Source organism: Plectropomus leopardus, chromosome 14 (assembly GCF_026936395.1).
Source record: "Plectropomus leopardus strain MGB_pleo_1.0 chromosome 14, ASM2693639v1, whole genome shotgun sequence".
NCBI lineage: Eukaryota > Metazoa > Chordata > Actinopteri > Perciformes > Serranidae > Plectropomus > Plectropomus leopardus.
In genome coordinates, this window is record NC_142189.1 from 629,592 (window position 1) to 650,539 (window position 20,948).

General features: G+C 44.5%; 1 protein-coding gene across 9 annotated transcripts in view; it reads right to left on the reverse strand.

Moving 5' to 3' along the window:
- mgaa (MAX dimerization protein MGA a) overlaps positions 1 to 20,166 on the reverse strand; it is a 29,965-nt gene extending 9,799 nt beyond the window's left edge. For 3 of the 9 annotated variants that reach the window (XM_088087624.1, XM_088087630.1, XM_088087623.1), the window contains exons 1-16: positions 20,029 to 20,166; positions 15,310 to 16,493; positions 12,341 to 14,219; positions 10,144 to 10,258; positions 9,842 to 9,952; positions 9,032 to 9,166; positions 8,710 to 8,832; positions 7,575 to 8,350; positions 6,565 to 6,841; positions 6,249 to 6,385; positions 5,954 to 6,136; positions 4,780 to 4,888; positions 3,240 to 3,613; positions 1,625 to 1,996; positions 825 to 1,068; positions 216 to 389 (exon numbers count right to left, since the gene is read on the reverse strand). In XM_088087624.1, the coding sequence (XP_087943750.1) occupies positions 216 to 389; positions 825 to 1,068; positions 1,625 to 1,996; positions 3,240 to 3,613; positions 4,780 to 4,888; positions 5,954 to 6,136; positions 6,249 to 6,385; positions 6,565 to 6,841; positions 7,575 to 8,350; positions 8,710 to 8,832; positions 9,032 to 9,166; positions 9,842 to 9,952; positions 10,144 to 10,258; positions 12,341 to 14,219; positions 15,310 to 16,418 (6,118 nt within the window). In that variant the 5' untranslated portion in view covers positions 16,419 to 16,493; positions 20,029 to 20,166. The remainder of the gene's footprint in view (positions 1 to 215; positions 390 to 824; positions 1,069 to 1,624; positions 1,997 to 3,239; positions 3,614 to 4,779; positions 4,889 to 5,953; positions 6,137 to 6,248; positions 6,386 to 6,564; positions 6,842 to 7,574; positions 8,351 to 8,709; positions 8,833 to 9,031; positions 9,167 to 9,841; positions 9,953 to 10,143; positions 10,259 to 12,340; positions 14,220 to 15,309; positions 16,494 to 20,028) is intronic. The other 6 variants (XM_088087631.1, XM_088087627.1, XM_088087626.1 and 3 more) reach the window with 5 other exon arrangements.
- Positions 20,167 to 20,948: the final 782 nt, after the last annotated feature.

The window sequence follows — 20,948 nt, forward strand, 5'->3', positions numbered from 1 at the left end:
TTTTCAGACCATTTCCTTGTTTGCGTTTGCTTTTAACTTTTAACTTTTAACTAACTTTTTTTCCTTAAACGAAAATTAACCCTTTAAAACCTCGGTTTTCTCGTGCTGAGAATTTATAACAATAATAATAATAATAATGATAATAATAATAATAATAATAATAATAATAATAATAATAATAAATGTGTTGTCTTTAAACCGATCTTTAACGTTACCTGAAGTGGGGGCGGAGCTCCGAGAAGCTGCAGGTATCACTCTGAACTGAGTGCCCCCCTCCTTCTGACCTGGGTACACCTTCAGGGTGATGACCCGAGGCCCCGCCCCCTCAGGTGCGTCACCTGCAGGCGGGTCGGCTGACTGGTCGAGCTTCAGCGCTGCCGGCGGAACGACTGAGACAAACACACAGGAGACGTTTCAGAAAACAAATTCACCAAACTTTTCTATTAAAAAGGTTTTGTTGATTTTTTGTAATTTTTTTCTTAAATTCTTTTGGGCAATTCCTATTTTTTCTAATTTTCAATTTCTTCTAGTTTGGCAGAAAAGCAGATTATTGATGAATTATTAATTTACAGTATGAAATTAAGAATTTTTTTTTTTTAAATTTGGTTAAAGTTGCTGAATGCTAAAGAATCTTAATGTTTGCTCAAAAATATGGAAATGTTTTTAACAAGAATATTAATATAAATGAAAAATAATAAAAATAAAGAAAGACAAATACAAAAACAGAGCCGATGTTGGTTTATGTGACCAATATTTTTGTTAGATGGTGTGTTAATCGTCCCCTGAGCGTCGGCTGCAGGCGGTGAGATAAGGCGTGCGTTTACCTGTGGGCGGGGCCGGGATGGTGAGCACGGTGACTGCCGGCGGAGGTTTGATTGAGGGGGTGGAGGCGGTCGGCGGGGTCGGAGCTGAACTCTGAGGAGGTTTAGGGGAACACGAAGAGGAACTCTGCGGCTTCCTGTTGAGGCCCACCCGGCCGGTGAGATACGCCGCCAGCCGGTTGGCCGGATGGAGCGCGCCCATCCTGCCCAGCTGGATCTTTGCCAGAGGATACAGCTTCCCGTTAACCTGCGGCGGCAGACACATCATGGGATCACGTATTTATTACGACATCCCAAATTTACAATGCTGTCAGCTCTAAAGCTTTGACCAAAATGTGATTAAGATCCGTAATAAATGCGTTATTTTTTATGAGTCTCCGCCTCACACACACCGACACCCTCATCTGGTGAATATTGTTTCATCTTGTTTATATCAACTTCATAATCGTTTCATGATGCAAAATGTGCAAATAAAAAATGATCATGAATCGTGATATAGCTATATTATTATTATTATTATCATTATTATTATTATTATTATTATTATTATTATTATTATTATTATTATTATTATTATTATTATCACGTTTTTCACTTCCGTCACTTTTATTGCAGTAAACTGTTTCTGGTTGCCTGAAAAGTGATCGATTTTATTATTCGAGACGGCACCAAAGTTGAATTTGTATTTATTATTTTGATGATTGAACTTTAAACATATGAACACTAGAATTTGTGTCGATATGATATTCTGATTTTCTGCTGACTCGAGGGTTTCCAGGCGGTGATGAGTCTGCGGAGGTTACCTGGACCAGGTGGTCGGCTCCTCCCGGCTGCTTCCTGCAGGCGGACAGGAAGCCGGCGGGCGAGATTCCCGTCAGGAACGGCAGACCCATGCTGACCATCGCCTTCCTCGTCCTCTTCTTCGACGGCGCTTTCATTTCTTCTCTCTCATCACACACCTGATGATCTCTTGGTCCCGCCTCCTCCTCGATGTCACCATCCTCTACCTCTCGCTGCCAGTCCTCTAGCTCCTCCTCCTCCTCTGGATGCTCCTCCTCCTCCATCACCTCATCCTCCATCACCTCTCGCTGCCAGTCTTCAAGTGGCTCTTCCTCCTCTTCCTCCTTCACCACCTTTCGCTGCCAGTCTTCTAAAGGCTCCGCCTCCACGACCTCCTGCTCAAAGACACAAAACACGTCCATCAAGCATCATCATCATCAGGCTCCTTGGAGCTGAACGACAGCAGAGCCGGCGGCCTAAAATCTTGAAAATGCCCTAAAATCCTCCTAAATCCTAGAAATATCCTAAAATCCTGAAAATGTCCTGAAGTCCCAGAAATGTCTTAAAATCCTAGAAATGTCCTAAAACCCTGAAAACATCCTAAAATCCTAGAAATGTCTCTCTTTCTTTCTTTTCTATTCCTGCTCTCTGGCATTCATGTTTAAGTCGTAACTGCTGATCAGTGACTCTAGGATCCTCATTGAGTGTTATCCTTTTTACCGTTCACCACCTTGGTTCTGTTGAACTGCACTACGCTAATCCCGTTTCCTCTCCGGAGCATTGCTGCTCCCTTGTTTTCTAGTTTTCCCGGATCCTGGCCGCAACCCTGGCTGTGCCCAATCGCTGTGATATCTGTGCTGATGCTGTGACCCTGCCTTTGGACACCTCCGTATCAATATATGCATGAGACTCTTATCAATATCATCATAGACCCACAGTCACCCTCAACATCATCACAGAGTGCATTTGATATTTTAACACCTATTGTTATTGTAATATGACATGCGTCTGTTTTTATTATTGCTGTGCCTCTCCCCCTCTCCTCCCCTCTCTCCCCCTCTCCTCCCCTCTCTCCCCCTCTCCTCCCCTCTCTCCCCCTCTCCTCCCTTCTCTCCTCCTCTCTCTTTCCTTTTTTGTCATGATTGTATTTCATTTGTTATTTACGACATCTATTGCTCGTCTGTCCGTCCTGAAGAGGGATCCCTCATCATCCTCTGCCGCTCTTCCTGAGGTTTCTTTCTCTTTTTTTCTTTTTTTCATTTTTTCATTTTTCAGGAGTTTCTCCTCGGGTGATGTGAGGGTCTGAGGGCAGAGGGATGTCGTACTCTGTAAAGCCCTCTGAGGCAAACCATGTTTTGTGATAATGGGCTCTATAAATAAAACTGACTTGACTATTATCAGAGAAATGTCCTAAAATCCTACAAATGTCCTAAAATCCTGAAAACGTCAAGAATCCTAGAAAAGTGTCTGGGCACGGGGGTTTTCTTGCTTTAGTGACAGTAACCGCTTAAAGTGAGAATTTTCGGGGCTAAAGGTTCCTGTTTGGAGGGGCAGGTTTCGAGACTTTCAACCAGCCAACGAGTCCACATTTTCTAATGTCGTAGAAACGTTCATCAGCAGGTGACAAGACTGACTCACCTGCTGCTGTGGTTTCACTGGTTTCTCTGGTTTCTCTGGTTTCACTGTTTTTTCTGGTTTCTGTGGTTTCTGTGGTTTCACTGGTTTGTGCTGGTCCAGCTGGTGTCTGGAGATGTGGATCTTGTACTGGATGCAGCGGTTGCCGCCACTGTCCTCCACAGTCTGGCTGATGGGGCTGATGAGGTACTCTCTGATCCAGAAGGGCTCGTCCAGCCGGTCCCACGCCATCGCCTCGCACAGGTTCCTCAGCACCAGGCTGCGGTCGCCCTCGCTCGCCCACTTACACTCCGCCAAGATGATCAGACGCTTCGACGGCTTCGGAGGCGGCTCGGCCGGAGGACTCGCTGGCGGGGCGGAGGGGGACGGGTCGGCTGCTGGAGACAAACACACACACTGATGGATCACTGGGCAGCTTTCAGTTACAGATCTGTGAAAAACTTTATCGATATTTTGTGTATAAAACTCAACATGGAGCTGACTGTGTTTCCACTGAGTGATAATATCCCAGTAACCATGGTGATGGATCAGCAGCTTTATTTCTATTGCAGCCACCGTACGAGCCGTCATTATTTCCAATCCGAGGCCACGTAGGCGTGTTATGGAGCCGTGATGGAAAGGCGAGCCCCTTATATGTGGGAGCGACATGTTTTTTGGGATTTCTGGGAGATGTAGTGAGGTGTATTATGCAACCAAGTCAGTGTCAGCGGAGGTTTCTTCATCGTCTGCACATCATTGCTACTTAAGAAACAACGACAGTAGTCCATAATTTCACAGAGGAATTGTGGGTGAAAAACTTCTGGAGTAGAACAGGAACCGTAAAAGAAAAAAAAGGAAAACCTCACATCAAAATAACGAGCTACGTATGAATTCACTCTGATAATATTGACAAAATAAATAATAAATAATAATAAATAATAATAAAATAAATAAATCTCTAATTTTAGATTCAGTAAATCTGTCAAACTCAAATTCTGACACGTTTTTAGGTTTGACCTCATCAAGTCAAACTTCTGCTAAATCAGTGAAAATTAGGGATGCACGATAATTATCGGGACCGAAAATGGAACTTATGACTTCATACCGATTTTTACAATAATGACATTTTTGGCGGATAAATGGAACCGATAACAATAAATTGCTTTGATTTGGCCCGTGTTGCCATGGTTTCGCTCTGTCAGAACTTCACACTCTGCATGATGCTGCGTGACAAACTGCTGCTGATAGATCAGGTTTAACCCATTGTTTCGCACTCTTTTTTTAACTCTGCCCACCATTGTATGTCAAAATCTTCCCCTCCCTGTGGCTGAGAACATAGTTTCAGAGTTTTGAGGTGAGTTTTTTTAATTGATGCGTTTCCATTAGGTGTATTTTATTTCATAGTTTCAGTTTGCAGTTTGACACACGGCTGCATCCAGACGAGCTGATGACTCACCTGCAGGAGGAGGAGCTAACGGCTCACCTGCAGGAGGAGGAGCTAACGGCTCACCTGCAGGAGGAGGAGCTAACGGCTCACCTGCAGGAGGAGGAGCTAACGGCTCACCTGCAGGAGGAGGAGCGGAGGGTTTGGTCTTTGCGTCCTTCAGCGTCAGATCTCTCTGTTTCAAAGACTGCAGACGAAGCTTTTTGGACTTGACGTCCTGAGACGCCTCCTGCAGGACAAACACCAGACTGTCAGACAGCAGCAGAACCAAACTGTTTAACCCTTTAAAGCCTGGATCAGCATCAGTTTTCATGAGCTGCACACACAGCAGTCCCGCAGCTTTAAGGCAGGCTTCATTTAAGACTTTTCAAGATGTTTTCAAAACAACTCAGAATTAAAACTGAGACCAAGTTTATAATGAGCAAAATATAAGAAATAAAACATAAGCTGACATAAGTTCAGAACACAATCTGACAGAAAACATTCAAACAAGTTTGAGTACGGACAGATGTTTAGATTCAGAGCTTTTTAATCATTAGGGACTTTTTTTAGCACTGAGGAAGGACTTGCATTTTATATTTTGGCTTTAGGAGAGAGGCATACAACTTTAAATAGCCGGACTTCGCATTCATTTCATTTGTTTTAATGTTTGCAATGTTTTGCTTTAGGATTTTGGTGATTTTTGAACAAAAAATACTTTCCTAACCTGCAGGCCCAAGGGCTTGGAAGGCATGTTTTTCTTAGTCTGTAAACTTTGGGTGGTTTTAAAAAGAAAACTGGTGTGTTTTTTTTTTTTTCTTTAAAAAAATGTTGACATTTTTTGTGATTTTTATGAAAAACATGCCCTCCAGAGCTGCAGTCCCATGGGTTTGGAAGGAATGTCTTATTTTTTTTTTAAATTTGAGTTTTTGTTTTCCTTTAAACAATTTGGGGATTTTTTTAAAAAAAATAGGTTTGGTTTTTTTCTTAAAAATGTTTGAAGGTTTTTGTTTCTTTTACAAGTTTTTGTAATTTTTATAGAAAACACTGCATCCAAGGCTGCAGGCCTGCCAAAATAAAAATCACCAAAATAAATGAGGCCTAATGACGCCACTGCGTTTAGGTGCCGGCTCAGAGCGTGCACGGCTGCATGCAAACAGGAATTTTAGTGGAATATTCATTCTCATTGGACACGTAAAGAGCTGAGCAGGAATGTGTTATTTTTCAGAATAAAGCTTAAAAATAGAATATTTCGAGCAGGTGAACTCGACGGTCTCGTCCTCGGCAGCTGAATGTAACAGACTGAAGGATTTACCTGCTGAGGAGCTCTGAGACTCCGCAGCTGATCCTTCCTCTTCGCCTTCCTGCCGCTCTTCTTCTTCCCTCTGAAAGCTCGCGCTCTGGCACAGCTGCTGCCGCCGCTGAGGACGTCCTCCCGTCTGTCCTCCCATCTGTCCTCCCGTCTGTCCTCCCGTCTGTCCTGTGGACGTAAAGGACACTGCAAAGATAAAAAATGCTGAACTATGAAAATGTTTCAGAGAGTATTTAAAGAGGACGAGACGAGTCACAGAAATGTCAGCATCAACACGACTCGACGACTGAGTCCTTACAGTCCTCACAGGGGGGCGGGGCAGGGCTGCAGCTTTGGGGGCGTTGATCGGATCTGGATCTGAGTCTTCGACGCCCCTCTTCCACAGAGTCCGGACCCGCTCGGCAGGCTGGGAGACGCTGTCCGCCTCCTTCAGGACTAAAACAGGAAGATTATTAAACAAGAAATTCATGAGTTTTTCTGTCATTCAAATAAAAACTTTATGCGTCCTTCACTATCTGAACAGTGAGACATTTTGAGACGAGTCACAAGCACGTCTGCTTCCTGTCCGGACAGGAAGCAGACGTGCTGACTGACGAACGAGGCGGTGAACTCACTGTAGGCCATCTTCATCCTCCTCTTCCTCCGCCTCCTCTTGGTGTTGGCGGGCTGCGAGGGGCTGCAGTCAGAGGCGTCCAGGTTCTTCAGGAGAACCACCTTCTGTTTGAGGCAGCTGCATCCCAGCATGCACTGGGGCCGGCCACAGTGGCTGATCCTGGCGCAGTGAGACAGACTGGAGCAGACGCAGCCCAGCCGGCAGAACTCGTTCAGGCAGCGGGGAGCTCGCCGCCGAGTCAGCTGGATTGGCGCCGTCGGGTTCTCCCGGACGAAACCCTGCAGGGGAGGAACCACAGGAGGGGACGGAGTTAACCAGCGCACCTCGAGGAGCCGCGCTGACCCGAGGAACGAACGCCCCGAACTGGACTTCAGTACTCGAGTAAATGTACTCAGTTACTTTCTACCGCTGTGTTGATGCGATGCTGCAGCGTCATGCGGATCATTTTCCGTACACAGGTCGAATCTTTCTTCTGGAACATTTCGTCAATCATAATGTTAAGAAAAGAAATTGTTCATTTTTTCACTGATCCTTTATTTATTTATCTATTTTTACTGTAAACTTTTATTTCATTTTAACTGTTATTATTTCTATTCTATTTTTTTTCAATGTAAATTTTACTTTTATTCTGGAATTTCATTTTTAGTGTAAACGTTTTTTTGTTCACTGTTGTACATTTTTTTTCTATCTCTATATTTTTATCATTTGTATTATTTCTTATTTTTTAATTGTAAACTTTAATTATATTTTTTTCCCACAGTAAACTTTATTTTTAGTCTATTTTTTCATTGTAAATTCTATCTTTATTTTCAGTTTTTTTGTTCACTTTATTTTCATTATATTTTTTACTGTAAACTATATATATATTACTGTAAAGTTTTTCTTAATTTTCACTGTAAACTTTATTTTTATTTCTTTCTTTACCTGTAAACTTTTTTCCCACTGTGAACTCTGTTTTGATTTCCTTTATTTTGGAGACTCAGTTTGGCGTCGGCGCTGACGGCGTCTTACCATCAGAGTAAAGAGCGATGTCAGAGCGACGGTGGCCCTCTCCTCGGTGATGCAGGTCCGGGGTCGCCCCCCCCACACCACCTCGTCCTCCAGGTCCTTCTGCCGCAGCAGAGCTCGGGTCGTCGGGGGCCCGCCGCTCTGATCGGCCCCCAGCTCAGAGTCCGACTCCAGCGGCGCCATGTCCTCTGTGGCGGAGGGTGGGGGGGCAGTGGACTTGTGGGGGCTGAGGGTCTGGCAGGAGGTCTTGGGTTTGAGTCTCCTCCTTCTCTTAGGCGGAGGAGAGATGGAGCGGGGGTCTGCGGGGTCCAGGCGGACTCTGTGTCGGTATTTCTTTGGGGTGTGGGGGTCTGTGAGGGGGGCCTCTGCTGAGGGAGCTGCTGGGATCTGGACTGCAGCTGGTTTCTGGATCAGGCCGGACTCAGCCGGACTGAGTGCGGGGGCCGGACCTGGTTCTGCTTGGTGCTTGCGGGGTTTGGGGCCCCTCTTCCTGGAGGTCTTGGTCTCTCTGAGGGGCGGTTTGGGTCTCTTGGAGGGCGGGATGAATCCGGATATGAGGTCAGAGGTCGGGGAGGTCTGTTTTTTCAGGACGCTGTCGAGGGTCCGGACGTAGCTGGTGCTCCTGGTGGGCAGCTGGTAGACGGGCGGCTCCACGGCGGGCTGCGAGAAGCTGGCGGCGCGCTCGTCGATCAGCTTCCCCTCGTTCTCCAGATACTCGTCCAGCATGTCGCTGCAGAACGCCGACAGGTTCTTCTTCGGAGGCTCGGAGCTCGGACCGGCTGCAAAACACCAACGCAACACAAGACAAACATTTACACTCGAGTCCCACAGCAGGCGGGTTTCCATCAACCCTCAAACTGAGCACGTTTAAATCACGAAAGTACGACGGAAACACAGCAATTTTAAAAAAATCCCATTTATCCAAAAAAAACGCTGGAATGAGGAGGAATTTCAGACGACTGGAGAAAGAAATATTTGACAAAACTGCAATGTTTATTCTGGGAGCTGTTTATAGATTATTAATGTTTGTTTTTTGTTGTTGGTGTTTATTTATCATAAATGTTTATTGTTGCCAGAAGTGTTTATTTATTAGAAATATTTGTTTACTTTTTTCGGGCTGTTTTTTTGTTTTTTTCACCTTCAGGTTTGATTGGCGCCGGTGTGGGCGGAGCCTCTGACGGGGTGAATTTCTCTCTCCAGCCTTTAATCTGAGTCACGTCGGTTGTTTTTCCCGTCCTGGACACAAACGCTGCAGAGACACCTGGAGACAAACAACGACAGGAAGTTACTGAGAGTCCGTGTGACAAAGACTCGACGTGAGGCAAGACGTCAGATCCGTTTGTCGCTCTAACTTCACGTTTTCAGCTGAAGCTCCAGCTGATTCTAAAGATATTCTATAAATCTGGGAGGCGGGCCCTCCGTGTCTGTGATCCTGATGGGGTCAGGACGTAGGTAGTGACCTGGCGGCGGTGGTGGCGGCAGCTCCTGGGTCAGTGGCTCCAGAGAGACTCCAGGAGGGGGGATGGGCAGGCGGACCCCCAGGTACTGCAGGTCGATGGCCAGAGTCGGATCCAGCAGGTTCAACTTCAGACCGACTGAGAAAACCAGAGAAAGAAAGCAGATTATGAATGTTCAGCTGTGAGTCTGATGACGGTTCATCCTCTGAGGGCAGCGACCGACAGCTGAGGGGTTCTGGGTAACAGATATCTGAGCCAAGACTTCCTCAATCGATCACATGACATGTTCAAGGACCATTAGAAATGTGAAAATCCAACACTAATTTCTTTTACACTTTAAAAATTGCCAAATATTTTTAAAGTTAAAAGTTTAGTACGTCAATTTTAAAATCGTAAGTCCCTCCCTCAGTGCTTACACAAAGAGTTTTTGACATGCCCACCCCCCCCTTAATAATTAAGGAATAGTCCCTTAGTGTGACTAATAACATATCAACATGAGCCTTTAAATCTTGTTTTCTGCAGTTAATGCCTTTAAAACAGAACCTGCACGGGACGCCTGGTGGCTCAGTGGATAGAGAGGGCGCCCCATGTATAGAGGCTGTGTCCTCGCCGCAGCAGCCGCAGGTTCGATTCCAGCCTCGACCCTTTGCTGCACGTCACCCCCTCCCTCTCTCCCCCCTTCACACTTGTGCTATCCTATCAATTAAATGCAAAAACGCCCAAAAAAATATCTTACAAAAAAACAAAAAAAAAACATGCAAAACATGCAGGTGAAGATGAAGGTGAGGACGATGTCTTCAGAGTGGGACGTACCTTCCTGCAGCACGGGATGGATCACCTGTCTGTGTCTCACCAGCTTCAAGTCTCTCAGAAGAATCTTCTCGAAGGCGGCAAGTTTCTCCCCCAAACTCTCCTCCGTCTCTGCTGGACACACACAGCCTCATTACATCCTCTCCAGGAGCGTCTACAGTCCAAGTCACGGTGGTTATTTAACCAGCAAACAGTTTGCATTTGTATTTGTTTGAAGTTAATCAAGTAAATTATGACAAGAACAAAGTCCTGTTGACCAAACATTAGCCTCTGCGTCCTGTGAGCTGCAGCTGCGTGAGCGTTACCTTTCTCATCAGAGGAAGGTGCGTCAGCGGTTGGTTGCAGGTGACATTCAGGCGTCATCTCAGGCTGCGAGGCCGTCACGACAGAAGAGTCCGCAACGTGAAGTTTGAGAGCCTCCTAAAATATGACGTTTATTAATTAAATGTTTTCAGTTGCTTTTATTACAAACATGTCTATGAATCTAAAATCACCCCGAGGCTCCGATGTTCACTACAGCTCACAACAGGAAATGACTCGACAGAATGAATCAAGCATCAGCGTTTTGTCTCTTTTTGCTTTTCACTTTGTCTGAATCACTCGTTTTAGTTTCAGAATGAATTAGGATTCACAGCAAACGTTTGTCTAACATCTAAACAGCTGAATGTCTATCTGTGTGTGTGTGTGTGTGTGTGTGTGTGTGTTGTGCATGTGTGTGTTAAACTAAGGCCTAAGACTGCAGACTGAGATTTTAACAGTGTTATAAGTTTAGATCAGCTTCACTCTGCCACACTGATCTAACAAACTCGGGTACGACGTTAACTTTGATATATGCAGACTGAACGATGACATCGACGACTATATCACACACTACGACCTGCACCCATCAACATCATGAACAAAACGTCATCAGCGTGCATCATCCAGAGACTGTATATAAACTATGGCTGGGCAATGCCTAAAATCAGTATCACAATTAATTAAACATTTTACTTTGATGACGATTAATGAACGATTATTTTGCTTTTTTCGTGGTTTGTTTTTTGCCCTCATAGTTCACTGACACAGTGTCATGTGACCATGGTGTGTTGGAGTGTAATAAACATATGATTTATCATTATTTATTAAACTATTCAGTATTAATTAAGAATGAAAAGCTCCATCTGAAACAAACTTCAGGTAAATTTAAGCACATTGTGCTGATAATAGGCCAACCTCTCCTGACTGCAGGACTCTGACCTGAACCTCTACTGTGTGCTATTAATCATTTTAATCGAGATTTTTTTTTTTAATTGGCCTGCTTCTATAGCTGCCAACAACCTGCCAACATTCACAGTTAGAGAAAGGCTGAAAATAAGATCATGTGCTTGTGGCCCCGAGCCCCCAAAACATTACATCTGCCCCTGGTAATAATAATGAGAGCTCAGCGCGAGCGGCTGGATGAGACACGGAGCGATGCGTCCTGGTGTTTCTAAATAATTCAAAGCCTGACTGAACCTGAAACTAAAACAAAGTAATCCGTAGAAGTCTAAAGAAGTCACTCTGCACTGCTCAATATTTGGCTGTTTGTTCATGCAGACACTTTTGGTGCTGTGCAGGATGCACTCGTGGCTGTAAGTGTCTAGTGATCCTTCTGTACAGGCCGCACTGTACAGAATTAGTGCTGCTGATCATACACAAATCATCATTCATTGGGGTAATTTTATAAGCGGCAATGCAACCATTTTGACCTCATGCTCCACTGAGCAACTCTCATAGGAATGAATGGGGCCTCCTGTTCAATGGTGTAACCAAGGCTCTTTATACATCAATCAGCTTACATTTTTAGCTTCCTGGTTTCCTTTCGTGGTATGTGGCCTGACTATGTGCCCCACCCACGAGTTCCCATTCAGCTCATAGACTTTTCAAAATCTCTTTTCTCAGCTCTGGGAAGGTTTTACAAATATCAAACTTCTATGGATCAAAAATACAAAGTCATAAATGACCTTGTTTGCAGTTGGAGGTGTCAATTCAAAAATTCAGCTAACAGTACTGCTAAAGTCAGTTCATGATGAGCTTTATGAACAATTCTGTACTGATTCCAACAGAGAAAAATCATACGCTTTAAGACAAAATGTGCCCTCTGTATCGATAAAAACAAAGGCCTGAACATCAGCCACAATGGCAAAATATGTGAAAGGACACATCAAGTTGAGGACGCTGTTGTGTTAACATCCCGCCTCTTTGGATTCCAGGATGCCAGCATGCTGTTTAAAAATCACACACTGGGGCGGCATGATGTCGCCCTTATTTGGTTCTATATGAAAAAGCAAAGGCATCATAATGAAGGGACTTGGCCCTATCGTAGAATCTCTGTGTAAAAAGGATTTTTAAAAAATGACAATTGAGAAGGATCACTTCTGTATGAGTTCATATATTGTTTTTAAGGGAAAATCCTGCAACGTTTACTATTAATGTGTCACTGTATCACATGAAAACAGGGTACATTTTACTGAGCTTTACCTTTGATGTGAATGAAATGAATAACTGCTCCTCCACTTCCTCCAGGTTAGGCTTCATGCTGGTGTAGGTGGAAACATCCATTTTCTCAACCATGTCCGTCTTGGCAAGCTTTGGCCGCCGGGACTTCTTCCTGCCCCTGCAGGGTTTGTTGGCTGGGGTTGGCTGCACCTCCTGAGAAGGCTCATGTGCATTTGCTTCTGTTGTAGGTGGGGGCAGGCAGGGAGCAGCCACTGCCTCTGTGTTTGAAAACGCCACCTCCATCCCAAGGTCATCATCAGTGGAGAAAAACTGCACAAGGTCTGCGATTGAAGGCGTGGGTGACAATGCGTCTCCGTCTAATGAAGAAAAGGTTGGGGACAGGGGCAAGTGAAGCGCAAGGGGTGACAGTTCTGCAGGGAAGAGCAGCGATTCATTTTCTTGAAATGATGGAGCCGGATCAGGGGGAGGTGTGGATGTGGAGGTATCGAGAGTCTGCGGATCAGGGTGGGAAGGAGTCTGCGAAGGCAACAAAGGTGATGGATCAGGCCCTGAAGGATGGGTCTGTGGTGTGGACTGAAATGTTGTGTACGTAGTGTCTATGTATGGCCTGGGTGGAGGTAACACTGTATGCCATTTAAACACAGAGGCAGCGGAGTCTTCACCGTGCTGTAACTCTTCAGGAGATACTGCTTTTGGAGTTGGTTCAGAAGTGGTGGAGTTGAGGTCTAACGCTAACAAGATGGGCAGGGAAGGTAAAGGTTCTGGAGAGCTTGCAGGTGACAAAGGCTCAAAGCCAAACGAAGAACACTCTGGGTCAGGTAGCAAAGAATCAGACTTTGTAGTTGGCAAGTCTGAGGGTAGTGTGGAAGACTCAGAGATGGTCTGTGTCTGGGGAGAGTTTGAGGCAGTTAACACTGTGTCAAGGGGTGGTGACAAAGTGGAAGCTGCAGAAGAGGTAGCTATAGTTGTGTAAATGGTGGACACTGTTGTCCCAAGGGTACAAAATGGCTGATCTGAGTTGGGCAACACTTGTGTACCATCTGGTACCGCCGGCTCAGGTCCTGAGCCTTCAGCAACTGAAACAGAGGCCAAAGAATCGTCAGCTCTTACTCCCTTTGGGTCTGTAGAGGCAACAAAGTCTGGACATGATGGACTGGAAGGCTTGTGGGCAGTTTCAACTGCTTGTTCAGTAACATTCAAAACCATTTCATCTGGATGAGAAAGTGCAGCAGTATGCCCAGAGGCCTGTTTGTCAGCTGTTGTGATATCACCAGTTAGGTCCTTCGAGGGACCAGTTGCTTTGCCGGCGTGATCAGAAGGCGGATATGCAGGAGCTGCAGCAGAACTCTGTGAATAAGACTGAGATTCAGACGGGAGTACTGGAGGAGGAGAGTCCAGCTTGCTCTTGGTTACTTTAGATTTTGTTGAATGCTGCTTCAAAAAAAGAGCAAGCGCTGGCAGAGGCAGAGGTGCTGGCCGTTTACTCCGCTTTACTTTCACCTCTGATTGAGCTTCAGGTTTATGTTGTTGGTCTGAGTGCACCGAGGAGTTCTGGGACACTGCTGGAGCAGCAACAACATTATTGTCGTTGGAACTAATAGTCCCACCATTGTCTTTGCAGTTCAATGAATTGTCCGTTACTTCCTTTACTTTCCTCCTTGCTACAGCTTCACCTTTCTGTGGAGGTGAAGTTTTGCTCTGTGTTTTGACTGATATACTGTCCCCTTTGGGAAAATCCTGTTTGTTGCTTTTTGAAGCTGTGGTTTTCGTGTTGGTTCGCTCAGTCCTGTGAGAGGTGCTGTTATTGATTGCCAGCTCCTCCTGGTCGCATCTATGCAGTGACACGTGAGCCTCCCGCATCAGTTCAGAAAATAATTTCTGGGCTGGATGTGAATTGCTGCTGAAGGAAATCAAACAATGCAAACATAACATTAGTGTCATCAGAGCATCATCATCATCTACTGACAATAGAAACACAAAAATGCCAGTTCAAATGTGTAACCAACTGAACTGAACCAAACTGCGTGGTGACAATGAGGCTATAAGGACTGCCTTTCGTTGAAAGCTAGCCCAGAGACAACCAAAACAACCAATCGCACTTGTTTTATTGACTGAGAAAGCAGAAGCACAGGTGTTAGCAGTTGAGCTGTGAGCTCCTGACTTCACTATGTAGAATGACCTGAGGAATGTGACAAAAAGCTCAAGACATCCATCTGGCCTCCAAATTCCACAGATCCCAACCCGATTGAGCATATCAGGGAAGTGCCAATACACCAGCGATATCCCCAATCCACGATCGGTCCTCCATAGATCAGACTTGGCTCTAACCTGTTGAGACATGGACACAGGACCTCTAGGGGTGTCCTGTGGCATCTGGCGCCCGGGTTTTGGCGGTGGATCCTTTGGGTCCTGTGTGGGGTATGCTGTGTAGTGCCAGCACGTCCTCCAGATACACAATCAGATTTGAATCTGGGGGCCAGGTTGATGCCTGGAGCTCTTAGTTAGGTTTCCCAGCAGAACACAGCACTGTTAGGAGATGATCATTGTTATTCACTACACCAGCCAGTGGTTTCAATGGTTTGGCTGATTGGTGTAGTGGCAACGGAAGAATGTAACTGTAATCAGAACTGGGTATTTGAACAGTGTGCTCAACACTAAACACACCTGCAAGCTGCAGGTTGGAATGTGAATAAGGACATTAGTAAGGACATGAAAATACGCCCATCATGGTGCAAAATTGTATCTTATAAATAAGGGGTGACACACTCTTTGGTGAAGAGTAACTGAAACACAAGAAATGCAGTAGCTAAAAAAATCACCATCTGGTTACACGGGGTGCACAGCCATGACACAATACATCAGTGTATTCTGAAATATCGCCATGGACATTTAGAAGTTGGTCGTCATTCTTGTTCTCTACTGCAAACTTAACATTTGGTGTAAATAATTTGAAGAGCATGCCATTTTCATTGTCAAAGTAGAACTCTTACCATGAACGTTCTCCAGAGACACTGTCATCTGACTGATCATTGTTTGTAGTGGATTTTTTCTGGAGTTCACCTGACCCCGAAGGCTCTGAGTCCGCTGCTTTCGTGCTTCTAGGTTTATGGTTTGCAAGCAAAGACTTCAAGCTCTTCTTCACTGGATGCTGCTCAGTGGTTGCTGTGCTTCCATCTTTGTGTGAGTCTTTAACAGAGTTCAGTTTCAACTTCGGGCCCAACGAACTGGAGCCCTCCTCCTTCAGTCCTTTAGCAAATGGGTTGTAGTCGACTTTTAGCTGAGAAAATCGTGAGTTCTGGTAAGCAGTGACTGCCATAAACTCCGTCTGGGGGAAAGTGAATGTAACAACACTGGGGCCATTTAGCTTTATATCTTTAGCAGCTTTGTCAGTTTGGACCACGTGCAGTCGTGGTAAGTAGCGGTGCATCGGATGAAGAGTAGTGTTCCCCTCTTTATCTGAGGTGTTGTTAGTGAGCTTTAGTTTGTAAAAGGACACTGGATTCTGCATCCAGTGTTGACCCACTGAAGGGGACTCTGGATGAGCAAATGGTTGACTCTTAACATGACACTCTGCCTTTCCAGCAACTTGCCAGCTCTTGCCCGTCCACTTGTAAAGACTGTTGTCTAAAGGTTGAATGTCCATGATCAAAGAGTACTTCTTAGAGGGGTGCAAGCCAGAGATGCGAAATCGGCAGTACGGAAACATCCTGCTGCCTTGTTGAGTCAGAATCATCTCTGTTTTGCACCTGAAAAACTCGTTCCACATGCTGTTGTTGTCCAGCGTCACTTTGATACCTTTGCAGATGCTATCAGGGGACACGGTGTCTGGCTGAGTGTCTAAACTGGTGGAATGTTTCACAGCAGGAAGTCCACCAGAAGTCCTGATGGGTTCTCTTGACGGGTGCATCTTGGGTTTACCCTTCACACCTGCCTCTTCATTGGTTACACAGGTACTTTGTTCCATTCCACCTTCGCTTGCCTTCCCTGGTTTGGGAACAACAAAGCGGACGGGTGGATGGTCTGCGGCAGGCGCCGCTTCAGGGGCGGCTGCCCCTTCCTGATGGAACACCATTGCTTTCTGCTTCTTCTTAGAAGCCATGAACAGGCCCCAGACATCTAAAGGGCAGGAGGGTCCTGCTTTTTATACATCTGTACGAAGGTTCAAGACAGCATCCTGAAAAACAAAAAACAAATAAAGAAACTTCATGAATTTGACATTGTGAACGTCACTTAAGAAAAAACTATGGCATAAATTATTTTTTTTAGTCACAGTGCTCAGTCTTACGGTATGTGCTTATGGGAAATTTGCATTTGATAATTTTCTGATGATACTGGTTTTACTGGTCGATGCAAGGTGGACATGAAAACCTCTTCAGAATGGATTCAATGTTCTGGAATTGCTGGCTTCATGTTTCTATTAATGTAGTTTCTGGAATTCAAACACTTAAGTTACTGTAAACTTTACACATAAAAAGGTTGTTTTCAAAATAAGATTAAAATGTAAAGTGGTGGTTTAGCAGAACTCTGTTGCTGGGTGTTTGATACAGAGCCCCCTAGTGGCCACATTTATTCAAAAGCTTTAAATGTTGCAAGTATAATGTTTTGTACCTGATAGTTTGATACAGGTTGTATAAAACACAAAACTCTGGGAATATTCACCAGTCAAACCAACACTGAATGTCTCTACTAGTGTGTGTGTATCTACAGCCTAATAGAGTGGTGACGTAATGAGTCCTAAAATGCGTAAATGCGTTAGCCTTTTAGCACGTCTGGTTCCGTCGTCTTAAAGTCTATGGATTTTTTGAAGAGGTTTTCGATAAAATGCCTTAAATAAGGTCTGTGATTAACACAGGCTAATGACAGACATTTTGTTCTGCAACATAAAATACGTCCGCTTAAACCCAATTTTGGAACTTTTACGTTTTACTCATCTAAAAAAAGTCAGCTGCTAACAAGAGGCTAAATGGGACTATAGTGTTTGTCGGGGATGTTAGACGTCATCACAGCGGACACAGAAACGTAATAAACCCACTTGTCTGCCTTTACAGCTTTACAGAGTCGCACTCCAACTTGTAGATTTATCTGCTTATAATATTTTTCGATCGTGTTTTAAAGTGTTTTTATAGTGTTTCTGGTTGTGACGTTTAAGTTGTGCGACCACGATGTAGTTCATGTATAGCCTAACAATAGCTTTTGCTTCTGGTGATTTCATTTACACTTCAAAACACACAAAAGTGGTGTTCATCTGTGAAGATTATCATGCTGAACAAAACCTGTAAGTCTCATAACCTTGTGTTCGCCACAGAGCTTATTTTTGGCGATAATCGAAAATCCCATTCAAAATATCCCATAAGGTTTATGATGAGGGAACTAGTGCGATGCTTACTTCCTGGTTGGCCTACAAAAATACATCATCCCTTCACCGCTCTATATAAAGAATAAACAACAATGTCACGGCACATTGCATTGTGGGTAGTAGCAGCCATACCTGATGTATGGCTACAAGCATCTTTAAAGGTAAAAAAAAATAAGAATGGACTGGTCGGAGAGCATATGCAACACTTCCTATCGAGAGAAGCTTAACTAATAAGCAAATAAACGCTACTTCACAAAATTTAAGCAAATAAACACCCTGATCCATACGAACAAAAGGAGCAGTCAGGTGATCTCATTAATCTACTCAATGTAACATTTACGAAGGTGTTTTTCTGAGACGCGTTTTGTGGCGAACAAAAACTTGAATAGAGCAGCTCCAAAATTATAAACTTCTCAAGGCCCACCTTCAATTCACAACTGCATGGGAGCCAGACCTGCAGATTTTAAGATTTAGTGACTAGAAAATCACACAAAAGTCGGTAAACAAATCAATACCTGTCACCACATGCATCTCATAGTGTCACCACTTTAAACTCAAGAAAACAAGATCTTTTTCCCAGGCCAACACTGCATCATATTTACTATTTGTGTTTCACTATGGCCACATTTTGGTTGATGTTAAGTTTGTTACGAAGTGTGTTTTCCAGCCAAAGCGACTTAGAATTGTTGTTTTTGCTGCTGCTATTCTTTTATTGTTTTGGACTAGTTTCTGCTGTGGTAATGTAAACGTGGAGCCATTTTGATTATTGTCTTTTCTTGTTTTTTAATCATTAATGTTATACTTGTGGCAATGTTGTTGTTGTCTTAGATTTTGGACAACCTGAGTTCCACTGTTTTGCTTCCAAGCTGGAAAGCTGAAAAACTACACTCCATTAGCAATCTGTTTCACCACGTTGGCTGTGAGAAAGCAGCAAATATTCACTATTCTAACATGATTTCAAGCTGTTTAAGATATAAACTTCACTGCATCGTCTACTGTAACTTCTGTGTCCTAAAATCTAACAATGCTTTGTGCTACTCAACACCGCTCATGTCATCACTCTTGTCTTTATAGCATTTTGTACAGATATTTTGCTATTGATTGCGCATGACTTTGGGAATAGTCACTCGTCAAATCAAAAGTGAACGTGTCTACAGTCAAGTATAGTGTGTATCTACAGCCTGATATGTCTTCTTCCTCTGTTGTTGTTAAAATGCATCAGTGAGCCATGCTGTTGTTCCTTCATCACCATGAACACAGGCTAGTTTATCACTTAAGCCTTTTAAAAGAAATTGCAAATCCCATTATTATCAGTGGAGGAAACAAAAGCTTCAACAAGTGAACATACAGTTGCTACCTGCCCACTGCTACGATCCTGCAGGTCAACAGTCACAGTGTTCTGTGAGGTGGGGCAGAAATTTGATACAGCAAAGTATCGCAATAGTTTTGCATGGCAATATCACATTGATGCACAAGTATCAACTATAATATATGTATAACTTATGAACATTGACAACACAAATCAAAGTTTTGATAGCCTACTGAAATAATAAAATCTATTACTTTTATTCAGTCCCCAAAATGTTGTGGCATTAAAAATGACTGATGTTAAAACACTTTATCTTATGAGATAAAAAAAGATGCTGTCAGAGTTTTCCTTTGGGGACAGTTGAGGTAATAAATCACAACATATACATATAACATATGTTATTGCAATGCACAGCATATTGCAACACGTCTAACATCACAAGAATGTTGGTGACACGAGTGTTTTGATAATATCAGATTGTGGGGTCTCTGATGATTCCCAACCTGGGTGGTTTTGAGTCTAAATGTGCACTGTTCATCACATGAGTTACTCTGTTAAACTGTGGTGTTTTAAAGACTAACTATGAAACAGCAGGTAAATTCCCAAAAGTGACCACCTGAATATCACAACAACCCAACCAAACTCCAGGCCCACTGCCAGTCTATTAGTCACATGACCAAAATCACATACCAAGCAGCTCCACATGTTGTCCTACTACTATTATCACTAAATAACAAAAAATGTCACATTCACCAGCGGCATGTAGACCTGAAAACATGTAACCACATAAAACTTCTACTAAGTTTAGCTCAGTTCAGGTAAATTGATCAAGTAACAACTAAAAACAATTTCTGATCAGTTTCCCGTCAATAACTTGGTCTGCAGAGGGTTAAATGTGGTGTTTAAGGAGAATGGCGCTAGCTAGCAGCAGCAGGCCTGCTGCACAGCCCAGTAATGGCTGCCCTCCTAACACCGGGCTAACCCTCCCGGTCGGTCGGTACGACCCTCTGCCGCCACGTGTTCCGGCTCCGGCACACGGATTACCTTCTGCGTGGTCGAACTCGTCAAATATTTCGACGGTGTAACGTGAATCCGAGCGGTACCGTCTGTTTTCCGTCGGTCGACATCGTGGATGTTTTCTAACTGCGGGGGAAACATGCGGTGTCTTTGCTGTGAGACGTCATCGCCCCGTCTCCGTCTTCCTCGGTACTGCGCAGCCTCCGACGCCATCTTGCTGCCGCCACCTGGTTCAAAACTGGTCCCGGTGGCTCTCGGCACCGACACCGGGAAATCTACGGTCCGTTATGTGCGGGGGGCAGCCGCGGACCAGCGGGGTGGTGTGTGCTGCTGTGCAGATTCACCTGTACCTGATGGACTGTTCGTCGGAGTGTTTGAACCGCCGAGAAGCCGAGGACAGACGCCATGACACATCAGGCTTCACGGACAGACAAACGGACGGATGGTCTCCAGTTTCTTCTCTTACATCTGGGATTTTACTGCATTTTAACCGAGTGAAACGGACTCGAACCTGTGGTTCTGGTGGATCGGTTTCCGGTGCAACAGTTTGGGGCTTTATTCTCACGTTACAGGAACCATTTACAAACTACAGACAGACATGAGAGTTTCATAATGATCGACCTCATTTATTTAAAGATCAGGGTGAATTTAAATAGAATGCGGTTTTGGGATTAAAGCAGTGTGGCGAGGAAACGGTTAAGTGTGATTGTAGCTGTGGGACCGTTCCGCTTCTGTTTGTCGCTGATGGAACGTTCCAACGTTCCGACGTTCCGAACGCGCCAATGAGTTCGACCCGGTTCTTGTTTTCAGCGATCCGCGAGGCAGCCGACGCCGCGGTTCGGTGCTCGTGTTCGGTCACGGCAGCAGCGGACTCCGTCGCGTTATCACCGAGCTGGACGCCCGCAGAGTCCGCAACACGGCGGGCAGATGTGGGCCGTATTTCACTT